The 19,712-nt window shown below is 39.7% G+C and overlaps 1 protein-coding gene across 4 annotated transcripts in view; it reads left to right on the top strand.

Annotated features, from left to right (window-relative positions):
* Nucleotides 1-13,873: 13,873 nt before the first annotated feature.
* The window catches only part of OPA1 (OPA1 mitochondrial dynamin like GTPase), a 96,854-nt gene continuing 91,015 nt past the window's right edge, over nucleotides 13,874-19,712 (top strand). For all 4 annotated transcript variants that reach the window (XM_082654993.1, XM_082654995.1, XM_082654994.1 and 1 more), the window contains exons 1-3: nucleotides 13,874-14,046; nucleotides 17,628-17,946; nucleotides 18,608-18,704. In XM_082654993.1, the coding sequence (XP_082511119.1) occupies nucleotides 14,015-14,046; nucleotides 17,628-17,946; nucleotides 18,608-18,704 (448 nt within the window). In that variant the 5' untranslated portion in view covers nucleotides 13,874-14,014. The remainder of the gene's footprint in view (nucleotides 14,047-17,627; nucleotides 17,947-18,607; nucleotides 18,705-19,712) is intronic.

The raw sequence follows: 19,712 nt of genomic DNA on the forward strand, positions 1-19,712 counted from the left end.
GCAATAAGCATAGTCTTTCTCATGACTTTTTGGCTGATGCAGTGGGATTAATTTCCAAGTCCAACCCTTTATCAAACAGATCTCGAAGATGCAACCCAGCATGTAGAAGGCTGACTTCACAATAACCTTTCTTCCAGGGCTCTTAAAAGAGCCAGGCCTTATTAACAGTCCCATAGAACAATCCTAAAAGTAAAAAATACTTCCATCTATTTCAGTCTCTCTACATAGAGTGTATATTTTAATGGAGCGGGTATGAATCTCAGACTGTAAACTTAGCTGTGTGATAAATATTGCATTTCTTTAAATCAACTGAATTTTAACTCTGAGCCCTCATTTAGCTGGTGTCTGGGAAATTCAATCTCTGCCAATACGGTGGTTCTCCTGTTATGGAGAATAAAATTAGGTTACTCTCCCATTATGGAGAATAAAATAAAAGTAGGGGGACTTCCCTGGTGGTCCAGTGGGTAAGTCTCCACACTTCCAGTGCAGGGGGCCAGGATTCAATCCCTGGTCGGGGAACTAGATCCCACATGCACACTGCAACTAAGAGTCCGCATGCTGCAACTAAAATATCCTGCATGCCACAACTAAAATATCCCACGTGCTGCAGTGAAGATCCCACGTGCCACAACTAAGACCCAGTGCAGCCAAAATAAATAATAAAATAAATAAATATTTTTTTAAATAAATAAAATAAAAGTAGGTTTCATGGTGTTTTAGAAAGAGATGGACATAAGAAGTAATCTAAAACTGTAAGTTCAATGGAAATACAGATAGTAATACTTAAATAGAAGAAAATATCTCATTCTTAGAGAATAATAACATTGTTATTGTTATAGCTAATGCTTATAATGGGAGAGACAGGCAGTCAGAATAACTGTCCACCTTCTCCTCTGTAGTTCTCAGCTTTACTGGTGGTTATAATGGCTGTAGGACTAAGGTTCTGGCCAATAGAATGTGGGCAGAAGTGAACTTTGACCCTATTGACCACTAGTGGTCACATTCTCAAGTCATTTCTAGCCCTTAAAAGTCACACCAAACAATTCTCAATGCTCACCAAAGTGATCTTGAAGTTCACATGTTTCAGATGGTATAGGCTCAGGTGGGAAGCACCCTGGGTGTCCAAGTCAGCTGACTTCAGGAGAGACACCCACCCCAACCAGTGCACATCAGACTGCCATGTGAGAAGGGAATAACTCTATTGTGATTAAGTCCTTGAAATGTGGGAGTTTAATTTCTAGAGCAGCCTATCCCATCCTATCTCAACTAATAGAATTATTAAGTGCTTACTATGTACCAGGCACTGTTCTAAATGCTTCATATGTATTAACTCATTTTGTGATGAGTTAGACATATTAACAGGTATTGTAACGTCATGGTAGTAGAATGATGCAGAAGTACAAATCTAAAATGGCCATTGACCTCCACATTCATCACACACATCCTTACAGTATTTCTTCCCCCATCCTTTCTGCTCATCTAAATCTCACCCATCCCCAAGGAGGGAAAAAATGGCAAGCTGGGTAGAGTAAAGGAAACAAAGGAAGAAGAGGTTCTAATTTGTGTTTCTTTAATACAAATAGGTAAATCTAATCCTGTTTGTTAAGAACTTCTTGGGGGTTGTGCATTCCTATCATCTCTCCTCCTGGTGTACCCCTGTAAATGAATCATTGTATGCAGGTTCTTTTTGCCTTCTCTAAATGCAAGCACCGTTGCTGCTAAAGTGGGTCTCCAGACTGGGAGATGGTGGATCTCATTCTTCCGGTGGTGTTTGTAAACCAGATCAGGATTATAGCAGTTGTAGCGGGCTGCTGTGTCAACTGCTCATCTTGGCCCTTCCCACTACAAAGGAAACTAAGACCACCCAAGGTGTGAGCAGGCTGTCAACAGCAAGAAGGATGTGAGAGCTAGCTCCTCTTCAAGGCACACAGTACAATCTTCTCCCGCGCAGGAGGTTGCCAGCAAGCTGGAAAGGCATCTGGTGCAGATACTACAAGAATGGATTACCATGCAGTGTTACTTAAAGGCAAGTAAATGTTTTATTTCTTGAACAGGCCACACTTGGGTATAAGGTGGTGGTAGAGGACATGTTATTGATCTAAAAGGGAAGCAAGGAGGAAATGTACCAAATTGTAGAGAAAAATACATCTAAGCCGGGGTAAGAAATCTCAGAACCTGAGGAGTGGAGAAAGGGATATTCTGCAGGCTTTGGACATGACATTGGGCCAAAAGAGGACATGGTCAGGGACTTCCCTGGTGGCGCAGTGGTTAAGAATCCACCTGCCAATGCAGGGGATGTGGAGTTCGATCCCTGGTCCAGGAAGATCCAACATGCCGTGGAGAAACTAAGCCCGTGCATCACAACTACTGAGCCTGTGCTCTAGAGCCTGTGAGCCACAACTACTGAGGCTGCATGGCACAACTACTGAAGCCCATGCACCTAGAGCCCATGCTCCACAACAAAGAGAAGCCACAGCAATGAGAAGCCCGCACACCACAACAAAGAATAGCCCCCACTCGCCGCAACTAGAGAAAGCCCGTGACCAGCAACAAAGACCCAACACAGCCAAAAATAAATAAATAAATTGATTTAAAAAAAGAGGACATGGCCATATAAGTGGTCAGAGATATAGGAAACTTCAAAACAAAGAAAAAAACTAAATGGCACGAGTTTTCAATTATGGAGAGGTAGAAGAAGAGAAGTAGTGTGTTACTCAAGCATACATGTGCACACCAGTGTTGTCCTGGGAAATGTTTAGCAACTAGCTCTACCAAAAAAGTATGCATCCATATGCATGGTATCATTATAAACTTTACTAGGAATAAGTGCTTGATTATTTTGATTACTATCAATACTGAAGAACTTACTATCAATTACTAAAGAAGTTGCTCACATCACTGGCCTATGAGTTTACGTCTGACATGAATGTAAGTTGATATTCTCTATACATTAACAAGTAAGAGAAATGTGAAGCAAGAAAGACGTATGTCAGAACCTGAATCATCCGTGATGATGTTCAAGACATCTTTCATGAATCAGATAACAGATTTTTAAATACTGGAAGAATATTTCCTCAATGTTCTGTGCTATTCACAATGGAACAGGCACAGATACAACACACTTTTAAATTGAACCTACAGTATTACCATTTCTCCATCACTTTCTTAAGACTAAACAGTCAACGAAATAATAAATCGAGCCTTGATTGGTAGAGTTTGCTGATTTCTGTGGTGGTAGTAGTAGTATTTTTTATTAGGGGTCAACTAATTACAAACTACCAACACGATGTCACTGAATGCAGAGTTGAGAAGAGATACACAGTAGCACACTATTATATAGTATTTCCACCAGATGGATGTAATAGACATAATAAATAACTATACGTGTAGAAAATAGTTCTGTATAATTAATGGTCATAGGTAATTTCAAATCCCTAGTCTTCATGATCCTTTTGAATCTGATGGATCTGCCATTTCTGATCATGCTTAGGTGGAATTTTACAGCAGCTGAGACCCCTCAGAGGTCTTAATCTCTCCCAAGTACAGGACAGGTAGTTAGGGGAGAACATTCTCCTCTGTCTGGCCTCTAGGATCTCTACCCTCCAACTTTTGCTTCAACTCTAGGAATCTCTACCGTCCAACTTTTGCTTTTCCAAGGCCCTTTCTCTACTCCAGGCCTCCTCGCAAAATCCTAACACTGGACTTAAGCTTTCATAGAAAGCTTTCACCAGGAGAGCCTTTGAATTCCCCATACTTCCTTCCTCCTAATATATGTGAGGCAAGGAAATTACAAAAGCTGCCTGCCTTTTCAATGGCAGAAGGGAAATAGAAGTCTGGGGAAAACAGTATAAATTCAATTTTGGGAAAAACAGTATAAATTCAATTTTCAAAAATGTATTCCACCTCACAGTTTGTCCCACTAAAGCAAGGCTTCAGTTTGAATATCTACAAGGGAGCCACATTTTCTCAGCCAGTAAGGTCTATATTTGACTATCCGTCCTTGGTGCAGTTTATTTCTAATTAATTACTAAAATACCTGTGAAAATGCAACAAAAATATGAAAATTTATAACAGTGACAAAAAACCCACAAACCTTTAGCCAGAATTCTGGAGGAATAACCACTAAGTACAAGGTATATGCAGCAGAATTAGAGATTTTAGTTATTGGTTAATACATAATTTGTGATAGAAAACAAAGTAAACCCGCTGGCCTAGAAGAGCAAGGAAGAAAACACAGAATGAAGCCTGTGAAAAAAATATTATAGAAAAGAATGTACGGAGATATATGTAAGGAGGGAGCATGGTGCCTGTCACATTTGATGAGTGCCCACTGGTGATAGTAATCACAACAATCGTAATAGAAAATCCAGAGGAAGATCATATCCATGATTTTACTGTCTATGAGTTTATTTACTATAGGGACAAGAAAAAAATTTAGACAATAATTTTGCATCTTTAAGATAATGAAAAAACTTGGCCTCTAAGGTACAGGCAGAGAAAGCAATAAAGATAAGTGAGGGAAATATAACAAGATTTACAAGGCAGAAGAATATTAAAAAGTACTTAGAAGGCAGGAAAGGCAACAGTACCACTGCAGAAAATGACATTTGTGGACATGGAATGCAAATTTGAGATTTCTTTTTAGACAGCAGGAAAAAATGACAAATGTATAAAAATTATTAAAAATAAGAAAATGATAAATATGAAAACAAAGATTAGAAGTACAATTTTAAAACTACAGCTATTCCCAGGTGTGGCTGGGTGGGATAAACTTGATACTTCAGACACACACACACACACACACACAGACACACACACACACACACACACACACACACACACACCTTAGTATCAGAGAGAGATCAGTCAAAAGAATTTAAATGGAGCTGTCTAGTAGGCAGGATAATGCCTCCCACAAAGAAGTCTACATCCTAATACCTGAAACTTGTGAATATGGCAAAGGGGAATTGAGGATGCAGTTGAAATTAAGGTTGTTAATCGTTTGACTTTAAAATAGGAAGATAATTCTAGATTACATGGGTGGGACCAGTGTAATCACAAGGGTCCCTAAATGTGGAAGAGGGAGAAGAGTTAGTGTCAGAGTGATGCTCTGTTAGGAAGATTCAGGCAGCTACTGCTGGCTTTAAAGGCAGAAATGAGCCAGGGCCAAGGAATGTGGGCAGCCGCTAAAAGCTGGAAAAGGCAAAACCAACAGGCAAAACGGATTCTTCCCTAGATCCCCCAGAAAGAATCCAGCACTATAGACATTTTGTTTTTAGCCCAGTGAGACCCGTTTCTTACTTCTGACCTCCAGAATTGTTTGGAGTAATTTATTACAGCAGCCATAGGAAACTAATACAGCTGGAATAACTTCTACACAGCACATAGGCTATTTGCCTTTCATAGTCATTCTCTGTTCCTCATTTTTACACTGATGAGACTGCCTGTCAAATGCATTTCATTTCCCTTCTTGTATTATTTTTACAAGAATCATATGACACAGTTTAAAACTTTTATAATGAAAAATTTTAAACACATACAAAGTGAACAGAAACGTATATAAATGAATTGTGTGTATATATAAGGACTCATACCCACCACCCACCTTCCACAATTCTCAACATTTTGTTATTCTTGTTGCATCTAATCTCCCTGCTTCAACCTTCCTCACTCAATTAATTTTTACAGATTTATGCAAAATGTAAATGTATGTATCTGAAATTTGAAATGCACAAATCTTAGCTGTACATTTTGATAAATGGATACATCCAGGTCATCCAGACTCCTATCCCATGAACATTTCCATTTCCCTAGAAAGTACCCCAATGTTCCTTTCCCACTCTCAACACCCATTTTCCATGTTCTAGAACATCACATGAATGAAACATCCTCTTTTGAGTTCAGCATGTCTGTTAGACTCATTCATGTTGTTACCTGTATCGATAATTCATTCCTGTTTGTTGTTGAGTAGTATTTCCTTGTATAAATTTGCTTATCCATTTTCTTGTTGATGAACATTTGGTTTGGTTCCAGTTCTTAGCTATTGTAAATAAAGCTGCTGGGACATTTTTATACAAGCCTTTTTTGCATACATGTGTTTTTATTTCTCTTAGATAAATCCCTAAGAGTGGAATTGTTGGACCAAAGGGGAGGTGTATGTTTAGCTTTGTAAGAAACTGTCAAATATTTTTCCAAAGTGGTTGTACCATTTTACATACCCATCAGCAGAGCCTGAGAGTTCTTCATCAAATTTGGTGTTGTCATTCTTTTTCATTTTAGCAGCTTAGTGGAGATATATTGGTATCTTGTGGTTTTAATTTGCATTTCCCTGATGACTAATAACATTGTGCACTTCACTTATGTGTTCCTTGGTTATTTATATATATCTTCCTTTGTTCAGTGTTTGTTTGAATTTTTTTTGCCCATTTCTAATTGGGTTGTGACTTAGTCAATTAGGGCTGCTAAAACAAAATGCCATAAACTGGGTAGCTTATAAGAACAGAAATTCATTTTTCGTAGTTCTGGAGGCTGGACAGTCCAAGATCAAGGTGCCAGCATGGCCTCTTTCTAGTCGGTGAGATCCTCCAACCTCTGCCTCCGTCTTCACATTGCCTTCTCCTCTGTGTGTACCTGTGACATCTTCCTCTTGTAAGGATACATGTACTGGCATTTAGGGCCCACCTGGATAATCTAAAATATGGTACTATTCACATCTCAAGATCCTTAATATAACATCTGCAAAGACCTTTTTTCCAAATCAGGTAACAATTACAAGTTCCAAGGATTAGGACCTGATATCTGCACAAGAGTTTTTGCAAATATATAGCAACACAATTATTTTTTTATATTCACCTTGTATTCTGAGACCCTTCTTACCTCATTAATTATATCTAGTGGCTTATTTTTTCTTACTGATTTCTTAAGGTTTTCAATGTGAACAATCATTTGAAAATGTTATGCCTTATATTTCTTTTTCTTGCATTATTTCACTGCATGTAATACCTTTAGTCTTAAAATATAAACATTATAAAATCATGTGGATTTAATCATTTGTAAACAATTTCAAGTTCTTGCACAGTTTTCCAAAGGTTAATTGATTCAATTTGGGACTTCCCTGGAGGTCCAATGGTTAAGACTCCACACTTCCAGGGCAGGGGAATTAAGATCCCGCATGCAGCAGCCAAGAAATAAAAAGGTTTTTTAAAAAGTGATTCAGTTTCACCTTTATAAAGACAATTCTCAAATCTGTATTGCAAGCCTTACCTCCTTCTGGAATTCCAGGACTTGATTTCTAAGAGCCTCATAGATTTTTCAACCTAGGTAATTCATTAATGCCTCAGCATTAATCATCAATCCAAAACCAGCATTATCATATCTCCACTCCAAATTAGCTTCCCTCTATCTGTGACTGTCACTAGCACTGCTGATTCACTACAGCTTGAAATACTAGTCATCTTTGATTCCTGTCCCTAGTTTCTGCATTTAGTTTTCCATTACTTTAAATATTTTAAAATATCCTTTTAAATGATCTCTCACCTCTACCCCCATTGCTGTACTTAGCTCAGACCCCTCACACTTGACTTTCTCATCTAGCCTTCCCAACCTTCAATCTCTCTCTTTACAAATTCATCCTTTTCTGTTTTTTTTTTTCCCCAGAATTATCTTCCTTAAGCCCACTTGATTAAGCTATAGTTCTGCCCTGTAGCAGAACTTCCACCCCTTACTAGGTCCTCAGTATGTACTCAATCATTGTTTACCTTTGTAAACATTATTTACCTTTTTAGGTATGTGTCTGCCTGGCCAGACCATGATTACTTGAGAGCAGGGCTGGGTTTTACTCTTTTTAAAAAATATATCCATGTACATGTGTGTGTGTGTGTGTGTGTGTGTGTGTGTGTGTATATATATATATATATATAAAATCCAAATGAGGATTTTTAGGAAATCGTTTATAATGTTTGTTGACGAGGCTTATGACATGCTTTTCTGAAGGGTGGGAAGAGTCTGATAACCCTGATGGTGCAGCTATGTGTGACTTAGCTAGTTTCCCTCTCCAGGAAACCACAGAGGAAAAGTGCAGTGTCAGGGAACTTGGGCATCTCCCAGGAAGAACTTGGCAAAAACTTCTATTGTAAAAATTTTAATACAAAACTTAAGAAAACAAAGGCAAATATTTCAGTTTCCATTAATATCTCCCTTTCTGAAGATCCCTGATTCTCTGAAAAACGTCTTTTTGCAGGTAAATATATTAATAAATGTTTTGGGAATTTTAACTGGTGCACTGCTCAATTTCCATCTGAACCTGAGAGTTTAAAATAGTAAAATTATTTCATGACTACTGGACCAGAAAAACATTTTTAACATCTATTTCCTTAAGTAAATAATAAACATGTTAACAAATTCCGAGTATAAAAGGATTTACAGTGAAAGCAAGTCTCCTTTCCACTCACGACTCACCATCCTCAAGTCCTTCCTCAGACCCTTACTGAAAAGGAAAAAGAGTCCTCCTGTGTCTACTCCTGATACTCTCTGAATCCTCTGCTTTATTTCTGACACTTCTAGTCACCAAAAGTCAGTGAGGGTGGTGGGGATTGGGATGGTTCCCTCACATCAAGCAATTTTCAGATTCTCCAGACACCAGCTGGGTGTTCTATAATTTAATTCAATTGTGACACTATCTACTTGGAGATAGCATCAGATCCTACAGGTTAGGGGCTCAGCCCCACAAGACTGGTTCCCTACCCCCTCACTTCAGATCCAATCACAAGTCCAGGTTGTTACTGTTACCAAACAAAATTTGGGTCCACTTGCCCGCAGTGCAACAAAGCCAATCTACTGACACCAGGTTGTGGTGAAGGAAAGTATAGCATTTATTTGCAGGATGCCAAGCAAGGAGAACAGGCAGCTCATGCTTAAAAGACCCAAACTCCCTGATGGCTTCCAGGAAGGTTTTTAAAAGCAACATCTGGGTTGAGGGTTGCAGCTCGTGAACTTTAATCTGATTGGTGGTGAGGTAACAGGATGAAGTTTCAGGAATCTTATTCATCAACCTTCTGGTTGCAACCAGTCTGGGGTTCACTGCTTGTGGTCAGCATGTAGTCACCATTCTCCACCTGGGTGAGGGTCTTAGTTTCTGCAGAACAACTCAAAGGTATGCATCAGATGGTTATGTGTATCCCTTGAGGATGAAATATGACTCTGTTTTATCACTGAACTATTTGCTTTTCCTTTGTTTCTGTATTCCCTCACTTCCCTAATTAGTAATTGCTTGAGTCTGCAAAGTGGAACTCAGAGAAGGCCGGGAGACTAAAGCCTTTTTCTATAAACAAGAAACAGGGGCACAGAGAGGCTTTTGTACCCAGGAGGGCTTCATTGGGTTAGGTGTTAAATCTAGGTTTGGTATCATGGGCTTTAGCATAAGTGACACTGTTTGGGGCCTGTGGTTTTTCTCTTTAACAGCAACAGGTTCAATATTATTTTTAAAACACCAAATAGGCTAACACAAGCCAAACAAAACAGGTCAGGGGGATGAATCTGGACCAATGGTGGCCTTTTGATTACACAATATTCTGCCCCTTTATTCTCATTTGATACTATATATTGGAAATTGTTCCTTATCAGGACAAAGAGATCTAACTCATAGACTTTCATGGCTAGTATGAATATAATTTATTTAACTATTTCTATTTCTGGCTATTTTTCTTTTTCAATTAATTAAACAAAAAGGTCATTAGACAAGATGGTTCTAATGTCTTGGCAGTGTCGAGGAGGAAGAAATTTTCCTCTACCCTTCTAGGTTCTTCTGTCTGGCCTTGAAATGGAGCAGGATGCTGCAGGGCCCTCCTGGTACAAAAGCCTTTCTATATCCCCCATTTCTTGTTTGTAGGAAAAAAGCTTCAGCCTCCTAGACCTTCCCTGAGTTCCAAAGGGCAGGTTCAAACAGTTTCTAATTAGGGAAGGAAGGGAATGCAGAAACAAAGAAGGAGCAATCAAGAGACAAGAGTGCGGCCATAAAGCAAGGTCCTCGTTCCTCCTCAAGGAATATATATATAACTTCGAGTTCTTCTGTAGAAACTAAGGCCCCCACTCAGGTGGAGAATGGTAACTACAGGCTGAGTACAAGATTCCTGGAACAGGGTCCTGTTACCTCACCACCAACCAATCAGAAAAAAGTCATATATCCTGCAGCCTTCATCCTAATCTTGTTTATAAAACTGCTTCCCCCAAAACCATCTGGGAGTTTGGGTTTTCTGAGCACAGGCTGCCCATTCTCCTTTCATGGCCCTTTCAAGAAACCTTTCTCTATTCCAAACCTCTAGGTTTGTTTGGCATCACTGTGTGTTGGGCACGTGAACCTGTGCTCAGCAATAGTCTAATAATTAAGTTGACATGAGACAGATAAATAGGAGACAATCAAACAAAAGTTTAATAACATGTATACATGGGAGAGACCCGGAAGAACTGTGAATTGCCAAAATGACTGAAGCCTTACCTTAAATATCAGTACCATCCTCAGCTAAAGACAAAAGAAGATGTTGGGGATAGGGGCTTGGGACTTCAAAGGGGAGAAAGGACATTCACATGGAATTGGAGAAGTAAATATTTCCTAAATAAATGCTGGGCCATTCAGAGACAATTGGATGGAGAGTGGATTCTGATCACTAAGAGTTTCCCCCACTGCACTTAGTCCATATCTTTTACAGATATCTCTGGTGATAGCTCTATTCCTACAACAGGCCCTCTGTCTAAATTCCTTAGGCAGCTAAGGGGGAGGTAAAAAGAAAGACTTCCTGAGTCCTCTGTTTCTTAAAAATAATCAACATAAATTAACCTCATGCCGAAGAGACACATTTTGTGGTGGCAAATTTTGTTCCCCTATAGCAGCCTACTAAGCAAAACAAAACCTAAGCCTCAAGGTTAAGAAATCAAAACCTAAAACAATCAATCAGAACAAGGTTAAGAAATCAAAACCTAAAACAACCAATCAGAAACAGCCAACTAGGCTTTCCCAAATAAGGTAACCACTTAAACTGCAGCCAACCAAATAATTTCCTTTCTTCACTTATGTGTCTTCTGCATAAAAGTGTCAATGGATGGATCACTTCTAACCAATTCTAGCTTTGTTACCGAATCCAATCTCACTCTGCTCGCCACACGACAGGCCAATAAATTGGGAGATGAGGTGTTGAGGCAAGGAATAACGACTTTATTCGGAAAGCTGGCAGGCTGAGAAGATGGCGGACTAGGGTCCCCAAAAACCATCTTATCGGGGTCTGGATGCCAGTCTGTTTTATAGAATCAGAGAGGGAGAGGCGGTGAGGAAGTAAAGTAAAAAGGGCCATGAGTGTTGCAAAACATCTCCTCCCATGTCCTGCACTGAGGCAGGGTATGTTAATTTCTTCTTTCCTGCAGCCATTCACAGGTGGGCAGGGTCAGATTGTCTCCCTGTGAGCTGAACAAAGGATGGCACTTCAGTTTAACATTCAGGCAGAGGGGCAGGGTTCCCTGAGGCAGGCCATTATGTATGATTATAATAACAAAAGCAATGAAAAGTAAAGGTTAAAGTCAAAGAAACAGATCCAGCATGGAGTCAAAATTGGCTCTTCCCTGTTACAGCTTGGTGCTGCTTGATTTGAATAATTTTTGATCAAGTAAACCTTTAAAATTTTTATTGAGTCAGTTTATCTTTTAATGATGTTGATTCCCATCTTTTGCTACTTCATGCAATGCAGGAAGAAACAGCATGTATACATCTTTCCATGACTTGTAAGCAGATGAGGTAGAGGGTCTGGAGAAAGAAAACTACGTATGGCTTTCATGGCATTAGAGAAGGCATTTTGGGCCAAAGCCATTGTGTGATCTCAGCCTGGCCACAATGCTTGTCCTCAGGTCTCAGTAATTAATGATCTTAAGGGAACAAAAGAATGCAGAAACAAACAACTGTTATCAGGCAAGAGAAGTAACAATAGCAAAGAGAATGTATCAGTTGTAAAGACTCCCAGTTCTGCTTCACTGGTAAAGATTAGCCTGAAGCCTCAACCACCAGATCAACTGGCACCTAAGGGATGATGATGTTGACCTTTTCTGACCTGTGTGACTCCAATCAACTCAAGCTTGTACTCTGTTGACTGCCCAACCCCTTCATAAACATGCACGTTCCCTTAGCTTACAACTTCCCAAATTTTGCTGTTGGAGGAATCACTGCTTTGGGAGATTCCCAGTTTTCTCCTCACTTACTGCAAGGAATAAATACTTCCTTCTCCTGAACTTTGGCTTAGTTGTGTCTTTTGGCTTGACACCCACCAAGAGGAGAACCCAGCTTTTCGGAGAACAGATTCAGTAGGTTAAATGCCTAGACATAGAATCACAAAACAAGGACTTTGTAAGATGTAAAGATAACCCATATATGGAAGGAGTTGCCATTATTTGGTTTCCACTTTTTTTCCCATAAAACAACTGGAATTAACAGTAACAAAGGAATTTTTGCATAAGTCTACAATCCTGGGAAAACCTACATTTTGTACAGATCAGTATAGCAAGTTCCCATTTGTACTTGGCATTAAAACAGTCACCACGCTAAATATAATAAAGAAAATCCCAGAGTCCTTCATTTGGGAAGTTTACTACCATAGGCTGGGTCTATATTTGGTGTTACTGTGAATGGATGCACACTGTCTTATGAGTCTGATGATTACGGGAAAGGAATTTTGTGGGTAGCATGTGCCGGGGGTGGAGTTCTTAAAATGAAGCGGGCATACCCAGCCCTCTGATATTGGGCCACTAATTGACTTCACTACCTTCCACAAGCCACATACCCTGTATGGCTCCGTTTCCACATAAAATGATAAGAGTTGGAATGGGAAAACCGTATTTAAAGTCATAGAACTGACTTAGACTACTTAGATAATGAAGACAGAGAAGAGAAGGGGTCCAGGATCTCAAGAGATCCTACGTTTAGAGGCTGGGAGGAGGAAATGGCAAAGGAGACTGGGGAGTAGCAGGTCCTTGAGAAAAGGTGAATGTGATGTCCTGAAAGCCAGGAGAGGGAAGACGATTAAGGAGTGTGCTGAGATCCAATATTCTGAGCTGAACGCGGAGCGGTCCAGTGACCACTGGCAATATGGAATTGTTGGAGGCTTTGACAACAGCAATTTCAACAAATTAGTGTGATTAAAAGCCAGATGAAAGCCGGTTAAGGAGTAAATGAACAAAATCATTTTTGACGCCTTTATAAACTGCACAAGCTTGTCCCAAGCCCTTAGGTCTCCTAACTCATGACCCCTTTTAGATCTGACCTTCAGAGATTCTAAAGCATTTAACTTGTCCAGTACTTCTCCAGCCTCCGGAGACTGCTCTAAGAATATGAAAGTACTTCGTAAACAAAGAGGCCAAACAAAGGAGCAGGGCAAAGGGGCAGACGTGGGTTTTCATTACTCTGTTCTATTACTCTATCCCTGTACTGTATTCATTTTGTATTCCCTAAAATTTCCTCTATGCTCCTGCAATACCAAATTTTCCAAATGGTAGCCACCCAGTAAGAATTTATCACTCCGTATTTCTCGCCCTTCAGCCCCTGCCCCACACCTCGACCCCTCCCCTCCCCAAGTCTTTAACCAGAGAGGCACGAATTCACCATTCCACTCTGGAAACAAAAAGGGACGGGCGGGTCGGGGCGGGGTGGGGAGAAGGGAGGGAAGAGGGGAGAGGAGGGGAGGGGAAAATACTGTGGTTCCTACAGAGGCTTTGAGCGCATGCGTGAGTCCTCCCCCGGACCGTTTGTGCTGCCCTCCTAGGAAGAGGGGTGGGGTGGAGGTTTGCCCGACGGACCGAGTACGGGTGCCGAGCAGGCTCTCACGGAAGTCCATTCGCTATTGGGAGGTCCGCAGTGGCTGCTCTGTGCCCTTGTTGCCGAGGGCCTCTTCTTCGGTCATTCCTGGAGTAGGAGCCGGGCTGGGGCTGACACAGGGGCTCCCCCCGGTCGCCTCGGCGCCTTTGTGACCTCCTCGCTGGCGGGATGTGGCGACTACGCCGGGCTGCCGTGGCCTGGTAAGTGCGGGCTCCGACCTGGCCCCGTTATTTCCGGGGCCTCCAGAAAACGAGGTTGTCCCATCACGACATACAGAATGTGCAGGTAACTCTCAGGCCAAGCAGAGAGCAGTTGGAGGATTCCGGGATATTTTTGAGGACCCGGAGTGACAGGAGCCCTGACTAGGCTTACCTAGGTGCTGTCCCCCGTACTGGCCCCTGTCCGTGTTCCTATGCCCCTCGGAAGATTCTGGGCGCTTTTCAGTCTTGGCCTTTTCTATTGTCCTTTTGTGCCTGCCCCTTTCACCCTTCTGTCCTCGCTGTTATCTCTGTCTCTGGTGGCTTCTTGTTTCTGTCCGGGCTCTATGACTCTAACCATGTGTCACCCTTGCCGCGTCTCTTAATTCTCACTGTCTTTGGCTTCTGCCTCCATGCCAGCTTACATTGCTTTTGCAGGTACCTGAGCTCCTCTCTCGGGGTGAAGGGGACTTTGCCTCTTTCCTTAGTAGGCTGAGTGAACATGATTTGGAGTCAGATCTGGAGCGGTGACGCATACATGTAGTGTCAGAGATGGTGATTAGAGATATTCTCTAAATAGCAGCTTTTTTCAGTGTTTAGGAAGGGAGACTTGCTTTTTGGATGTGAGGTGGTGAATGTAGCACCACCTTTCTAATCACTGTGTTATTGTTGCCCTGGTCTGTGTTAATCCTAAACCGAAAATCATAGAAGTATTTACATTTCTATGGGTTACTATGTGCATTTTAATGAAATTAAATTTGACTTTAATCTTTACACGTAGCTGTGTTCTAGTATCCTTAGATATCTTCAGGTTTAACTCATTGTTGCAGGCATTTGATGAGAAGTAACATACATCAAGCAAGGTTGGAAAAACTTGGTTTTCCTGAATTAACTCAGTCTCTAAACACCTGTCTTGAATTTTTTTTTGGAACGTTTTTAAGTGGTGTAATTTATAGTGTTTATAAGAGAGGGGATCCATTTGTTTTGTGAAGGTTAATTTGAATCTAAATTTAGAACTGAATGGCATACAATAGTTGAAGTTTCAGTCAATTAGAATAATTGAATAAGTTACTTCTAATGTCATGGAATTTTAATTTCTGAGTAAATCCACAGCCCTTGGTACTGAACTAAGTTATTTACAACCTTTTTATTTCTACTCCTCAGTATTTACTGTGGAAATATATCTAATTTTCTTTAAATAAGAAAAGACTTTGCAGAAAATAGCATACTTTGTTGGAGCAATTAAGATATGTAGGAAAAACTTTAAAAATTGAGTTTCCAACCAACTAATTATCAACTGATAATTGTTTATTCAATTGGATGCTGTCGGCTAAATTGTTTCTAAAGTTACTTTTGACTCTGTAGTCATGATTTAAAATGTCTTATGTTGATAGCACAGTTTAGCTGCCTGCTGAAGTAGAGATGCGTAAGGTCAGATGCCCCAAGTTCTGGAGTTTGTCTTTTGATGTAGTTCCTATGCATGTTATGAAGGAGTACATTTAATTCTTTAATAAATAAACATTCTTTGACATATATATCTAAATATGTGCTCATAGACATGTCAGAAGACCAATGGACAACATTTATTTAGGTGCAATAAATATTTGCGTAAACTTGTTGAAAAAATAATAACATGCTAGGAAACAGTACATAGATTAAAAGGAGATGATGGATGAGTGTGAATAGATGATTTCTGGGGTTGGGGTCGGGGAGCCTTGTTTTGCATCACATTTGATTTTTAGTTTGGCCTAATATATAGAAGTATATATTCAAATTCCTTTTCCACCATTCACTAGTCATTCTACCTTAGGCAAGACACAGTTTAAAAAAAGCAAGTTGGTCAAATAAGGATACTTACCTTACTGGGTTTTTCTGAGAGTTAACAGGAGCATTTGTGTAAACATCTGTCATAATGCCTGGCAGTTAGGTACCCCTTTCCCCTCACTGTCCGTCTTCACAACATTATTTCAATGTTCCTTGATTCCTTTTCCTTAAGATATTTCTACTCCCGTGTAACTAAATGAATTAAAAATTTATTCTTTAGTATGGGGCCTGGCCCATAGTAAGCACTATGATGGTGTGTTGAATAAGATAATCAGGCGTATGTTTGTTCGTAGGAGACTTTCATTCTCTGCCAGGAAGGACAGGAGGGAAGAGTTCAGATAGTAACATGTGCATTTAGATTCTTTTCTCTTTGGGGTATTCCCCCTTCTTTCTTTCTCTTTCTGGGGAGCCAGGTACATGAGGTGTTAATTTTTCCTTAATTTCCATTCCTGGACCATCTCAGGATTGTGAAACATAGATGAGAGGGCAAAGAATAGATGTTATAAGCTACTGGAGCTTCTGTGCTTAAAAGTAAAAGTTTACACGCCTTTTTTTGTATAGGTGCATCCATAATTCACATTTATTTTCATAGCACCATTTTAGCCTAACATTACATGAAATCTTTTCGTATATCTACATGGTCTTCATATTTATCACTTTAATGGCTATACACAGTATTCTCAGTATTCTCTTTTGTTTATGTACCATAGTTTATAAATTTGTTCTTAATATTAGATATTTAAGTGGTAACATTTTTTGCTATTACAGCACATCTTTTCTTCCAGTTTTACTGAGGTATAATTGACATACAGCACTGTATAGGTTTAAGGTGTATAGCATAGTGATTTGACTTATATACATCATGAAATGATGACCATAGTAAGTTTAGTGAACAGCCGTCGTCTCATACAGACACAAAATTAAAGAAATAGAAAAAAATATTTTTTGTGATGAGAATCCTCAGGATTTACTGTCTTAACTTTCATATATAACATATAGCCTGTTAATTGTATTTATCATGTTGTACATTACAGTCTTAGTATTTATTTATCTTAGAACTCTAAATTTGTACCTTTTGACTGCCTTCATTCAATTCCCCCTTCTGCCACCCCCTTCCTCTGGTGACCACAAATCTGATCTCTTTTCTATGTGTGTTTGTTTTTGAAGTATAATTGACCTACAACACTGTGTTAGTTCCTATTACACAACATGGTGATTTGGTATTTCTGTACCATTTCAAAATGATTACCATGATGAGTTTAGTTCGGATATGTCACTATACAAAGATATTTTGTTTTCAACTTTACTGACAGCAAATAGCTGTCAGTAGTTAATAAAATAAGTCTCTACCTTTTTTGATTTCAGTTTTGATTTCTTGGACCTGGATCATAGTCCACATATAGTAAATTAGGGGACAGGCTCTGGAGTCCCACTGCCTAGGTTTGAATCCTTCCTTTACTCCTTATGTCAGTGGGGACTTCAGCAACTTACTTATGTCTGTCCGCCTTTTCCTCGTTGGTAAAATGGGGACGATACTAGTACTTTTATCATAGGATTATCAGCAGGATCAGATGAGTTAGCTCCTGCTGCAGCAGTGCCTGGCACACAGTAAATGGTTAGTAACTGTGGGCTATCGTAAGACACAGTGTGATTGGTCGTGTGTGCCTGTGTGTTTTCCCTTTTGCATATTGCTCTTTTATATCGTTTCCTTTGCATTGTTTCCCCATCTGATCTTTCCTCCACACCTATTTTTCTTTCAGTGAGGTCTGCCAGTCCTTAGTGAAACACAGCTCTGGAACAAAAGGAAGCTTACCACTACAAAAACTGCATCTGGTTTCACGAAGTATTTATCATTCGCATCATCCTTTCTTAAAGCTTCAAAGACCCCACTTCAGGACCTCATTTCAGCAGTTCTCCTCTCTAACTAACCTTCCTTTACGTAAACTGAAACTTTCTCCAATTAAATATGGCTACCAGCCCCACAGAAATTTTTGGCCAGCGAGATTAGCTGCAAGACTCTTAAAACTTCGGTATCTCATACTCGGATCTGCTGTTGGGGGTGGCTATACAGCCAAAAAGGTGAGGTTAACTTTCCTACTGCTTTTCCAGTTATTCCAGCATGATTGTTTTAAAGTTTCTTAGCATATGTCGTTTTTCTTTAGTGCAGTAGAATGTAATTAGATGTTTAAACATTTATTGTGTGTCTCTATTATGTGCTAAATTGTTTTAATGGTGCTAATAGGAAAATGCTCTCTGAATCTTAGTTATTATAAGAGATGAAAATGGCCTAATGGAAGGAGCACTGGTCTGGGAGTAAGAACACTTAGGTTTGATTTTCAGCTTTGCCATTTAGTAGCACAGGCAGGGAAGTAAGTGGCATGCTCATGCAACTACTTTGTGGCAGCTCTGGGACCAAAGGCGGGGTATCCTGATCCGTGGTCTGTCTTCCTTGTATTCCTCAGTGTTGTTTAAAGCCAAATCATGAAACCCATTTGCAATAGGAGTACATTTTGAATTTTTCCATTTTCTGTATTTCGTAAAGGAGCATTTACATGTTTTATATGCTTGTCTGCTAATTTACTTTTAGAAGAGCAGAGGCCACTTTGTTTCTAAAAATTCTGAACATAATACATTGCTCTTAGTAGCTTAGCATGTTTTAACAAAATAAATTTAAATAGTTTTTTTTAATATTTTATATGGCATTCAGATCATTTGATTGGCATACTTTCTTATCTTTCAGACTTTTGATCAGTGGAAAGACATGATACCTGACCTTAGTGACTATAAATGGATTGTGCCTGACATTGTATGGGAGATTGATGAGTATATCGATTTGGGTTTGTATCAACATTAAAATACTTTTCTTGGTTGTATCTTTAGGAAAGAGAAATAGTTGTATTGAGATAGCTCCTTAACTCTAAGTTTAAGGTTGTAGCAGTTTTTTTTTTTTTTTGACATCTTTATTGGAGTATAATTGCTTTACAATGGTCTGTTAGTTTCTGCTGTATAACAAAGTGAATCCGCTATACATATACATATATCCCCATATCCCCTCCCTCTTGCGCCTCCCTCCCACCCTCCCTATCCCACCGCTGTAGGTGGTCGCAAACCACCGAGCTGATCTCCCTGTGCTATGCAGCTGCTTCCCACTAGCTATCTATTTTACATTTGGTTGTGTATATATGTCAGTACTACTCTCTCACTTCGTCCCAGCTTACCCTTCCCCCTCCCCGTGTCCTCAAGTCCATTCTCTACGTCTGCGTCTTTATTCCTGTCCTGCCCCTAGGTTCATTAGAACCTTTTTTTTTTTGATTCCATATATATGTGTTAGCATATGGTATATGTTTTTCTCTTTCTGACTTAATTCACTGTGTATGACAGACTCTAGGTCCATCCACCTCACTACAAATAACTAGTTTTGTTTCTTTTTATGGCTGAGTAGTATTCCATTGTATATATGTGCCACATCTTTATCCATTCATCTGTTGATGGACACTTAGGTTGCTTCCATGTCCTGGCTATTGTAAATAGTGCTGCAATGAACGTTGGGGTGCATGTGTCTTTTTGAATTATGGTTTTCTCTGGGTATATGCCCAGTAGTGGGATTGCTGGGTCATACGGTAATTCTATTTTTAGTTTTTTAAGGAACCTCCATACTGTTCTCCATAGTGGCTATATCAATTTATATTCCCACCAACAGTGCAGGAGGGTTCCCTTTTCTCCACACCCTCTCCAGCATTTATTGTTTGTAGATTTTTTTTTTTATACAGCAGGTTCTTACTAGTTATCCACTTTATACGCATTAGTTTATATATGTCAATCCCAGTCTCCCAGTTCATCACACC

The sequence above is a fragment of the Grampus griseus genome (genome assembly GCF_964374135.1).
Source record: "Grampus griseus genome assembly, chromosome: 5".
In the NCBI taxonomy this organism is placed as follows: Eukaryota; Metazoa; Chordata; class Mammalia; order Artiodactyla; family Delphinidae; genus Grampus; species Grampus griseus.